We start from the raw sequence: 12654 nt of genomic DNA on the forward strand, positions 1-12654 counted from the left end.
GAATGTCATAAAACAGTATTTTTTAAATCTGGGAAATAAATAAAAACTTTTTACTGACTTGTGCTAAGACTTACAGTTCATCTCGTCTTTCTTTTTGACTATGGAAACTAAAATTGCATACTGAGTTAAAATTTCTATTTTTGCAACAGAGTATGTGTGCCATTTGAAAAAGTTTTCCAAACTGTCACGTGAGCAGCTTGGAGCCAATCTGTTTATTTGATCACCTGACCCCCTTCTGGGGCCAGGTAAAACCAGTTTATATAATTAGCCGGCAATATGACTTTGGCTCCTTAACTGCCATATTTTTTTTTTTTACTGAGTGAAAGCATTATTAAAGTATTTTATAATATTTTTATAAGATTTCTTCACCTATTCTAATTTATTTGCCATAGTTATTTTATCTCATAGAAAAACTATTCAATTAAGTAAAACAGTTGCACGTAATGAATAACACCTATGTCTTACAGATGTCAACGAATGTGACCTGAATCCAAATATCTGCCTAAGCGGGACCTGCGAAAATACCAAAGGCTCCTTTATCTGCCACTGCGATATGGGATATTCAGGCAAAAAGGGAAAAACTGGCTGTACAGGTGTGTCTTTTTCAATATTGAACAATAAAATATGAGTGGTTAAGAGGCTTCTACAATAATTTGAGGTTAATTCAAGTTTTGGAACTGTTAACATCTTAACTGCACTATAAAGCATTTTGTGTAACGTTTCTCATTAATTTAGCTTTTACAAAGGCTTTGAAATTTGTCAGAGTTTATGTTGGATCAAAGTTGAACTCTTTTCCCTTTACCTGCGGGGGGGAAAAAAAAAGATGTATCGCATAAGTTAACACTATAAATGACACAATTCTTATGGGGTTGAAAGCACATTTCCATATCCAAATAGCGACCGGGCAATTATCAGTCATCTCTTTTTATCAAAGCAAATCTTTGCCAATACTTTGTTTAAAGTTTTATAACTGAAATTGCCTTTTAAGGAAATATATCCTGCAGTCCATATATTTCATCAGTTTTCAACAGCCTTCCCATCCCATAAATTAGAGCACTTTGATGTATTAGTTTGGTGTAGCCCAAATAGGTTTCTACTCATGGGATTTAATAAATCCTTTGAAGTGATAATTGAACCATTTGCAATTTTGTTTGTCTGTACAAATAGCACCTGAGAAAAATCTTTCACAATATTTGTGGGAGTCTATCATTTTAAATGTCAAATGTAAGAAGTCCCTCTGTGGCAATGACATTGTTTTCTAAGTGTTTAGTTGGTATGTTCAAGCATGTGGCGATGATATTAATAAGGTTTCACTGCAGTAACTTATATTAATGTAACAGATTATGACATGTAACATAATTTAAGACATAATGGAGACTATGGTGAACTTGAATTAGGTAACTGTATGATTTTTTATTTTTATAAATAACAGACTTTAATTCCAAAGGCCAGTTTGGCAGGCCCTCGTGACTTAAACATCAAAATATTTGCGGACTGGAAACGTGTGAAATGTACAGATCCTCCTCTTAATTATATCAACACATTTCAAGAAATCATTAAAACATATTTCTTGTTGCTGCACACCAGCCAGTGATGCCGAGTGTCAAAATTACTAGCACATAGGATAATGGCAGTACTATTACTGATGGCCCAGCAAATGACAGATTCCAGCCAGGCTGTGGATAGGAGCATAAAGCTGGGACGCTAGGGGGGCCATTCTGATAAATGACATAGTCTTTAAACTCTGAACTCTCCCACCTGGCCTCTCAGGTACAAAGGATGCTTAGCGCTGTATGTCTGTGGCCCAAACATTATTTTTAGCTTCGTGTTTAAATAGAGGGTTCTATTAGGGATGGTGGTATGTCAGTGATGAAGAGGTGGGTGGGGCATTCCTACCCTGTGTTTTATCTAATGTGCTGATACCATTGCCCGGCTAAGCTGAGCCCACTGAAGGTCACTGGGAGGGCAGTGAGGCTTATGAAGAGAGAAAGTAACCTCATTCCTTATAGGAAAAGAATCTCTAGAATTCTATTCTTCAAATTCCAGCTAACCGGGACATGTGTAGTGACTGGTTACCTTAGGTCTCTTATCAAGAAGAAAACTGATGTTTTCATACCATATTAGTATCATTTGAAGTAAATGGGATATAATGTATATAACACCCTTGGCCTAGTGCTGGCCAATGACTAAGAGTTATTGCTGCCATCTTAAATGAGGCATACAGACACCATGTCTAGAGGCCATTTTAATGAAAGACATGACTTCTGGTCCAGCAAAAATTCTGCATTACTGTCTGCTGGCATGGGCTTGAAATCAGTTTAAGGAAGGAAAATTTTTCCTCTGTTTACTGAAAGGCTTGCTTTTTTATAGTGAATTTCCAGAGATAAAGAGACTGGTGACAAGAGCTGTGTCCTCCATGTTAGGTGAGAAAACATCAGTTTTGCAGTAGCAACAGCAACCTTTTAGTGAATCACCTGGATGGAAACACAGGGTAGAGAGTTGGAGAAATTCTCCCCTTTTCAAAGAGACAAGATTGTCCCCCATTCTTTCAAACTCTAGCCTAGAAAAAAATTTTTTTAATTTAACAAAACCCACTTGAGTCCCACGGCCCCTCGGATATTAGTAGATTAACATGTGGTTTCCTCGTTTAAAAGAAAAATAGAACCCTGGATTTTATTCCTAGCTCTTCTATTGGTTTGTGATCATAAACAGGTCACCGGGGTGACAGTACTCAAATAGAAGTGACATTGTAGAGACGTGTGGAAGCAGGGGCCTGGATTCTGTTATTAACAACCACGGGTATCAGGCTGGATTGGAAAGGACTTACACAAGCAAACTGGCAGAAAGTTGATACCCTTAAAGAACAAGTTTTTCAAAATATGGGCCAAATTGTTTTTAAATTCCTTGTAACTAAGGATTTTTTTTTGGGGGGGGGCTGTTTTTTGGTTTAAAATTAGTGTCACTCACAAATTAGAATACCATCAGGTTACTTTGGTGATGAGCATGGTAAAGTCAAGTCCTTATATAATGTTCCAGGCGACTAATGTAAATAGAGATACATACCTTCCTTAATTGGATAAGCAAGCCACAGAACAAATATCAGCAAGAGCAGATGTCAGAGCTCTGGTGCAATAGAGGCAAAAATAAATATATCTACTTATTTTAACAGGGAAAATAAATATATCTACTTATTTATTTGTTTATGTAGATTTTTTAATGAGTGTCCTGGAAAGGAATTATAAAAACATGTATGCTATTTCATCAGGAGGAACTCTGTTTCATGAGAACTGAAAAACGTCCTCTGGGTTCCATTACAGCTTTGTCTAAATATTTCAGCCCCCTTGCCATTACTGATTATTTCCATTTTAACAAATAAACATGGTTTTTTTTTCCCTCCTTCTCCAATCACTTGGGCAGTGTCAAGAATCCACCCACTGACTTACATTCCCAGCCCACACAGATACTGAGGGTTTCTTTTTCTCTCCTTAAGTTTTGTCCAAATGGTGGTTATTGCTGAGGGGAATATTTCATTTAATGGAGGGAGAATGTGCCTTTGCTTAAAACCTAGAACATAGCTCTTCTGTGCCTGGCTAAGTGGGCTGGATCGCAATGTTTCTGTGACCCAGTGTAGGCCTCCTATTGCTGATTCTATCATTGTAATTGGAAGAAGAAAAAAATGGGCCAGTGCCCTTTGCTCTCCTGGGTGAGTCTTGTCTCTCCTGTGCTCATGTAGTTAGTGAAGAAGCATCCATTAAGTAGAATAAAAGCAGAATTATTTTCAGTTAAAATAGCTGAATTTCAACAGGCGTGGTAGTGCACTCTGGTAATCCCAGTACTTGGGAGGATGAGACAGGAGGATCTCGGGTTGGCTGCCGGTCTTAGCAACTTGGTGAGGCCCCTCCACAATTTAATGAGACCCTGTTTCAAAACAAAACATAGCGGGGTGCACGCTTGTAATCCCAGCATTCGGGAGGCTGAGACAGTAGGATCACAGGTTCGCGGCCAGCCTCAGCTACTTAGTGAGGCCCTTTGCAACTCAGTGAGACCCTGTTTCAAAATAAAGAATAAAAAATCGGGCTGGGGGTGCAGCCTGGAGGTAAAATGCCCCTGGGTTCCATCCCCAGTACCATAAATAAATAAATAAATAAATAAATAAATAAATAAATAAATAAAAAATCAGGCTGGGGGTGTAGCTCAGAAGTAGAATGTCCCTCTGTTCTATCCTCAGTAAAACAAAACACACACACACACACACGCACACACACGCTGGATTTCCGAGTAAGGACGTTTCTCGAATTTTCTCGTTCCTTTCACCCGAGAAGTGTTCCTGGTGGGTCTTAGTCCATGGGGGAAAATCAGAGCCTTCGACCCCAGCAGCCAGGCTTTGCGCACACTAACTTCCAGCTTCCCATCACTCTTACTCCTCCCCCACTGGCCGGCAGCCTGTGAGAGCTCCATGGGTGTTCGGTTGATAGTGTTGGCTCAAATTTCCATCCAAATTAAGAAATGGAAGTAGCCTTTGTGTTTGGCTTGCCCGTGCGCTCCTAATCGAGGAGACTGCCGTGTGCCAACTCTCCTGAATCAGGACCCATGTGACGGATGCCCAGGCGACGGGAAGGAAGGTGTTGGTGTGGCTGATATGGTCTCTCCCTGGATGATGGTCCAGGAGGCCGAAGCAGAATTCCAACAGGCGTGGTGAAGTGGATGTTACGTGGATGTCAGACTTGCATGGGACACACAGACCCTGCTTCCTCTCACGGGTGGCTCACACCTCCAGGGAGCTGGGCACTAAGACCTCTGAGTCACCATTCACGAAGGATTCTCAAGGTTAAGGAGGTTGCGGTGTCAGCCCACAATTTGAATTTCTTGGCTTTTCTTGGCTTACACTTAATTTTTTAATCTTCAAAAGGAATTTTCTGTCTGGAGCAAAGAACATTTGTACAGAAAAAGATGTTCTTGGCAAGCCTTCTCTGTGTTTCCTTCACATCGTTGAAGGGTGTTTTAATACAGCGATTTTGTTTGCTTGTTTTCCTTATGACTCAGTTTACCCCTTTGTATGCTTTTATAATGAAATACATTCCTAGGCCCCAGTCTGCCCTGGGAACAATTTATTAATAATAAATAAATTTTATTTATTTATTACATATTTTATTTATGGTCAGTGCGTGCATACACATACATAGACATGCAAAACATTTTATTCAGAAATGCCTTTATATTTTATGACCATGTTGTCTTTTTGATTCAGTTGTTACATACTGAGAGTATAAGACATTAAGAAGATGACTTACATCTGGTTGTGGTGGCGCATGTTTGTAATCCCAGTGCTTGGGAAGCTTAGACAGGAAGATCGCAGGTTCGAAGCCAGCCTCAGCTACTTAGTGAGGCCCTTCACAACTTAGTGAGACCCTGTTTAAAAATAAAGAATAAAAAATAGGGCTGAGGTGTAGCTCAGAGGTAGAATGCCCCTGGGTTCAATCACCAGTACCACAAAAAATAACAAAGAGAGATTTTGATTCTTCGATTCTCTAATATCTAGAGGCTTTAATACTAAAGCAAGTAATGCTCTTTTTTTTTTTTTTCACCTAAGATGATTTCCCAGCTATCACAACAAATAAGAGAGGGTAACTAAGGCTGAACTCTACAAGAGAGGTGGTTTATGTCTTTACTTCTGAAGGTGTGATTATCCCAGGGAAAAAGTCGTGCCCATGCTCTGATTGGGAACATCTGTGCACTTCTGTGTGTCTGTTAGGTCAGGGACAGGAAGGCTCACCTTCAGAATCCCGGACCCTTCTTTGGCATGTGCTTTGCTCCAGTCTTCGGTTAGTTGGCTAAAGCTCCCAGTCACAAGTCTAAAGCTCTGTGCCTTTCTTGACCTTCAGTACGAGCCCAATAAGTTCACGTGACTACCAGAGTTACATTGAAATTCACCTATATCCTATGTTGTAATTGTATGGATATTTTTCTAGGTACATTCCCATCTTATGATTGTTCATGAAGTTACAAGATTTTTTCTGTAGAAGAAACCCATCATTATTTTATTTTGCCTTTGCTCTAGAAGCCATAGGGAAGCCAGAGATTTCAGGAACACTTCAGGGCTTTGGTTGGAACACTTGGCAAACGGCACTTTCCAAACACTTTGAAATCATTTAATTGGGTTTCTTAAGTAAACAAAAGGTAGCACAAATTGCTTACCCAGTATCTTTGTCAGGCCACTATTCAAGTGGTCCCTGGAAATTCTTGCAAAATTTTTGTATGCCAAAATTATCCTTTTTGACCTAAGTTTTGTGGGACAGATTGGTTTCTATATAACATCATAGATTATACCTATGAGTTCTTGTTCTCTGCAAATAAAAAAGTTGATTATGAGACTAGCCCGTTATGGAATTGGTTTCTTTAGGGAAACAAACATTTATTTCATACTTTGTGTCTCTGTAACACATGTATATTATATAGTCCCTTTTGGCTAAATTTAGAAGTGGAATTTTAGAAAATGGAATGAAAAAATTTGGAGAATTTTGAGTCTTTCCTTACTGTGACCCTAATCTGCTTCTCCTCCAGACAAAATTTTTACTGGATTGACTTGAGTTTTACAAAAAGTATGCAAGAAAGTTGACCCTCCAATGTTTTAGGACTCTAAGAAGCTAGAGAAATGACAGTTTATATATAGCCCTAAGGAACATTTTCTGCCTATGCTTGAATTCACAATGCCTAAAATAAAACTTTAACAGAAATACAGCACAATTAAGTAACAAGACTTTAAGCTTAAGAATAAAATATATATAGTATGTATAATACGATCCAAAAGTTTTCTGATACTCCAACATATTTCTTTGTCTATATGGGATATGCAAACAATGTACATCATTACTTTATAGTTAACTTAATAAAAGTATTGGTGATAGAAATATTTTATGACCATGAGCATTCATACTGTAGGATATCAGGCAACTCGCCTTCTAGTGTCTTTGCCAGGAAGGAGGCCCATTTGACTTTGCGGTGACTGGACGCTGCATTATGATATGGAAGATGATTCACGTTGCTCTTTATTCATTGAAATGTCAAGCTGTCCAACAGGCAGAGTTCACACGTGGATGCTAAGCCACTCTGTCCTACATGGTGGATAACGCGAAGGCAGGTCGGCATTTGTGCCAGACGTTTCTCTAAACCACTGGCTGTTTTTCCAGACATCAACGAATGTGAGATTGGAGCGCACAACTGTGGCAGACACGCGGTCTGCACCAACACGGCAGGAAGCTTCAAGTGCAGCTGCAGTCCTGGATGGATCGGAGACGGGATTAAGTGCACGGGTGAGTTCGAAAATGACAGAACGTGCTTCTCGGGAGCTGTGCCGGTCATCAGGACGACAGTGTTGATCCTGGACAGTCACATATAAGGTGCGCATCGTTGAATGTAAATGCCACACATTCTGCTAACGACGAGGTGACCTTTTTCCTTAAGATCTTGATGAGTGCTCCAATGGAACTCATATGTGCAGCCAACACGCAGACTGTAAGAACACCATGGGATCCTACCGCTGCCTCTGTAAGGAAGGATACACGGGCGATGGCTTCACCTGCACAGGTAAGTGTGCATCGGAAACAGCGGGGTACACCTTACTCAGGGAAGCAAGGAACTCCATATCTTTCAGGCCAACGATCACACATATATATAATATGCATCCCATATGTATATTATATTATATATTTCTATGTTATATATTATATGTATTATGTTATAATATATAATACATAATATATTTATAAATACATTCTATTATGACATAATTATAAAATTATATGATAGAATTATAATTGTAATGCATTTGATATATATATAATAGTACATTAAATTACAGTGCCATAGTATAATATATTTGTAATATACATCATATATAATAGAAATCACTGTATATAATGATGTTAGTAGTTTAAAACAAAACACACGGCACGGTTCACAGTAGCCAAATTATGGAACCAGTTTAGGTGTTCATCAACAGATAAATGGATTACAGAATTATGAGATATAAAGCTGGGCGTGGTGGTACACTCTTGTAATCCCAGCTTTTGGGAGGCTGGCTTCGAACCTGCGCGATCCTCCTGTCTCCGCCTCCCAAGCGCGGGGATTACAAGCGTGCGCCACCACACGCCTGGCTCCAACAGCACTTTTGATGTCAGGGATTTGGGGTTAAATAAAACTGAGATCCAGTTGGTCATTAAGTACTAGAGCTGCTCATTTGACTTAAAGCATGAATTTATCCTGAGTACTTCACTAATTCTGATGTCACTTAAGCACAAAAGAAGCCACAGCCCACACTAAGTGACTCCTTGAAAATTTTTTTAACTCACTGAAAATTTTATCATAGTTGAAATCACTTTGCCTTTACTCAATGATGTTGGTCATCTCAAACCTCCCATTACGTTTGAGAATATATTTACGTTTTAATTTATGTATTAGGTGTGTGTGGTTCATTTGTTTGACATTGAATGCCTGTGAATAAGAAAACTCAGTAGAACCTAAGCAGACACGAATTTTCAGTGTCCACTCTGGTTGCCATTTCAGTTCCTTTGCTGCTGTCTGCGCTGAGCCTGAAACCCAAGAAAGAGCCTCCGTAAGCCAGGAATGATTTCTGGTCATGAATTGTGTCTAACATATGGATGATCCTTCTTGAAAAGGACTTAGTTGGAATAATCTGTTTGGCTTAGTATTCATTTGACAGCATTAGGGATAATTTTACATTCAAGCTTCTGGGGCTTGGTGGCACATGCTGTTCATCCCAATAAAAAAGAAAATAGGGCTGAGGGTGGTGCTCAGAGGTAGAATGCCCCTGGGTTCAATCCCCAAGATCATAAAAACAAATAAATAAAAATAAGAAATGCAGCTGCATTCAAGAAGCTGGCCGTTATAAATAACGTAGGATCTGGAAGACTGGAAGAGTTTCTACATGAAAAAGTATAACTCGTGTTCTTTCTGCCCGTAGACCTTGACGAGTGCTCCGAAAACCTGAATCTCTGTGGCAACGGCCAGTGCCTCAATGCCCCCGGAGGGTACCGCTGCGAGTGTGACATGGGCTTCGTGCCCAGTGCGGACGGGAAAGCGTGTGAAGGTAACTGATGGAGACGTGTCGGGATCCTGGGAAGGCTCGATGAGATTGGGTTATTTAAACATTCCTGATGCTTTGCTTTGCTTTTATTTTTTTAACTGAGGTGTGTTTTGGCTGCACATCTAAGCCAGTCAGTTTAGTTTGTACAGGGGTTAAGTCTCCAGCTGGACCATTTCTTTGTGCAGAGAAAAATGTCTGTTCTCTGGCTATAAGCTATACATCCCTAGCACCATAAAATAATGATGGTAATCATCATTATCATGGTAATAATGACCAACCAGCCTTGGCCAGATGGTCTGCAAGGGTATACCCTCAGCTATAAGAGAGGGAGGGTAAACAAGTGTGGTTACCCCAAGGTAACCCCACTCCTTCCTATTTCTGAGAATAAGAATTCAAGGTAACAGTGCTCTAATGTTCTGTTGGAGGATTGTCTTTATAGAGAGAAGCACCATTGTTCATCTCTGCCATGGTTTGGTTTCTGGAAATAAAAATATTAAAATAACTACTGAGTTCCAGGCATAGTGGCGCATGCCTGTAATCTCTGTACTTGGAAGGCTGAGACAGATGGATGGCAAGTTTGTACTGAGCCTCACCAACTTAGTGAGGCCCTGTTTCAAAATAAAAATAAAATTGGTCTGAGGGTGTAGCCCAAAGGAAGAATGCCCCTGAGTTCCATCCCTAGCACCATAAGATAATGATAGTAATAATCATTATCATATTAATAATGACAGAAAAAATAGCCTTCCCCATGTGTAGAATAATGTCTTGAGTATGTCTCGGAATGTTCTCTAAATATGGAATAGATATGGACACGGAAGAGGATTTTGCAAACCCACGTGGAGGACCACATGGGCCGATACCATTTGTGATGGTGCCTTTCTGTGAAGTGTTGGACAGGAAGAGTCCTGGGGACCTGCTGGCTGAGTCAGGGTTTCTTCAGAAGCACAAAATTCTTCTCTTTACCCTCACTTGTCAAATTTGAGCATATTGTCCTTCATTCAAAGTAACTAGTGACTTCAATAAACTAAAAAGATTTCAGTAGAATAAACAAATAATAGTAATGAACAGAAGTTTAAACAAGGCCCTGATCAGCGCATTAGTTAATAGCTGCTCCTTGTTACAAGACATGGACTCAAATTTAGTCTTTAGCTATACACACACACACACACACACACATATACTAATTTTCTAGTATATTTCTATGAGAATACTTTTCTTTAGTATGGACCTATTGGGTGTTCTTTATACAGTTTATATTAAATATGCAGAGTTGATATAAAACTCCTTTGAGGCAAGAAACTAGATTATGCTGTTGATGATGTGCCTAAGGCCTTGTTTACTTTGGTACTCCAAATATCCAAGGAAAACACGTACTGTGCCACCTTTGGTAATATAAATAATCCCAGTTAAAACTTTGCTTCTCTTAATGCTGTAAGGGACGGTTTTGTTTGTTTGTTTGTTCTTAACATCAATCACTGTTGGCAGAGTGGTTGTGGCTATTGAAAGCCAGTCTCCAGTTTAAAAATGTGCCCATGTGATAATCACATAAACATATTTTAAATTAAGGCAGTGACAGAGGCCTGGATGAGGTGTCTGCAGTTTTTAAATCTCTGTCAGCAATAGCAAACACACGCCACAGTGCTAGGGACAAGAATCCTAAAACTGATTATCAAAGTTTTCACAAAATAAAAGACTTTGTGGTTCTTAAAATTGAATCTCACAACAAAAATAGCCAATCTATAGGTAAAAACAACCAAAGAATTTATTTGACCTTGACACATTTGAGCTCTTACTTTACCAAAGTGCTATGGACCTACGTGAAACACTGTTAATGAGATACATGTCTATGGAATATTTAGCTCACTGCTTGGCACATTAATAGGGGCTGAGGGAGCCGGGCATTGTGGTCACGCTGGTCATCCCAGCATTTGGGAGGCTGAGACAAGAGGATAGTGGTTCACGGCCAGCCTCAGCTACTTAGTGAGGCCCTTTGCAACTCAGTGAGACCCTGTTTCAAAAAGTAACCAATTAAAACAATAGGGCTGGGGTGTGTGGCTTGGATGTAGAATGCCTCTGGACTCCATCCTTAGAACTGCAAATATATATATATATGGCTGAGGAAGTGGAACATGTCACCCATGAGACTTCCTGTGCGTGACAGCTCATCTAAAAGTCGGGAGAAGTGCAAGATTAATGTCAGCTAGACTTCACTCTCTTAGCATCAGTTGTCTAATTGTATGAGGTGGTTTCTTTAGCAAAAATAAATAACAAATAAATTCAATTTCTCTCGTCTTTTATCCTTGACCTCAGATATCGATGAGTGCTCCCTTCCAAACATCTGCGTCTTTGGAACTTGCCACAACCTTCCTGGCCTGTTCCGCTGCGAGTGTGAGGTTGGCTACGAACTGGACAGAAGCGGCGGGAACTGTACAGGTAAGACACCTGCTCACCTCAAAAGTGGCTCCCAGAACCAGGTAGAATGGCATGCGCCTATAACCTGGTACTCGGAAGGCTGCGACAAGAGGACCACACGTTTGAGGCCAGCCTCAGCAACTTAATGAGGCCCTCCGCAGCTTAGCGAGGCCCTGTTTCAAAATAAGAAACAAAATAGGGCTGAGGGCACATCTCAGAGGTAGAATGTCCCTGGGTTTGATCCCCAGTACCACAAAAATAAGTAAGCAAGTAAATAGCTAATGAAAGGGCTGAGAGTGTAGCTCAGCGATAGAATGCTCCTGGGTTCAATCCCCAGGAACAAAAAGTCACTTCCCAGGATGCAAATATTGGGCATCATTGGACCTCCACAAGGTTGGTCCTGGAGGCATTAGGAATCCCATCTTCTCAGACCCAGAGCTGAGTCAATGTGAAGATACAGAAGAAGGAGTGGAAGGGAATTGACGAGACAGAGTTCATGGCCTTAGAGTTAATCTCCTGCCTCTAAAGGAATGTTCTAGGGCTGCTCTGGCCGTGTGGCTTCCCAGCCATTTCCTTTTCTCCTCGGCTACATTATTTTCCGAGTCTCCTTCTGAAGGCCATGCCCCAAGATCGTGGAGTCTCCTTGTAGGTACTTTAGCATTGCACTGCCCACCCCTCTCCACCTGTCCCCCCGACAGTGCTCACCCCAGTAGCGCACGAAGCTCAGCCACCATTTCCAATATAGAAGTCACTTTCTGGTAGAAGGAAGGGCTCTCAGGGAGCATAAGAACAAAAATTAGAAAAGCTCTGGGCACCCACCAAATTGCCACCAGCTGTCTTTGGCACTGAGTCAAGACTTTGACAGCCATTTGGAGTTCTTCTTCCCGGGTCAGTCTTTGGTTGAAAGAGACAGGGACAACAAGCCTGGTTATTGTAGAAGCTCAGGATTTCTACAGAAATATGTTTTGTTCACAATCCATGACTCAGTGGCTCTCTGAATTATCACCGCCCACCACCACTCCCCACAGATGCTCTGGGTAGAGTATTCCTCCCCAGGCACGCGTATACCCTGGGATTTTCTAAACAGTGGTATGATCCAAACCTCTTGTGTGTCTCAGGAAAACACCTCCCTGTGGCGC

The 12654-nt window shown here is 40.6% G+C and overlaps 1 protein-coding gene across 1 annotated transcript in view; it reads left to right on the plus strand.

Moving 5' to 3' along the window:
- Positions 1 to 12654, plus strand: part of FBN1 (fibrillin 1) — a gene marked incomplete at both ends in the record, with an annotated part of 239882 nt that overhangs the window by 162359 nt on the left and 64869 nt on the right. Inside the window, 5 exons of the mRNA XM_080708266.1 lie at positions 468 to 593; positions 7188 to 7310; positions 7462 to 7584; positions 8981 to 9106; positions 11414 to 11536. Coding sequence (XP_080564392.1) covers positions 468 to 593; positions 7188 to 7310; positions 7462 to 7584; positions 8981 to 9106; positions 11414 to 11536 — 621 coding nt within the window. The remainder of the gene's footprint in view (positions 1 to 467; positions 594 to 7187; positions 7311 to 7461; positions 7585 to 8980; positions 9107 to 11413; positions 11537 to 12654) is intronic.

Source organism: Muscardinus avellanarius (genome assembly GCF_963383645.1).
Source record: "Muscardinus avellanarius genome assembly, chromosome: 12".
NCBI lineage: Eukaryota > Metazoa > Chordata > Mammalia > Rodentia > Gliridae > Muscardinus > Muscardinus avellanarius.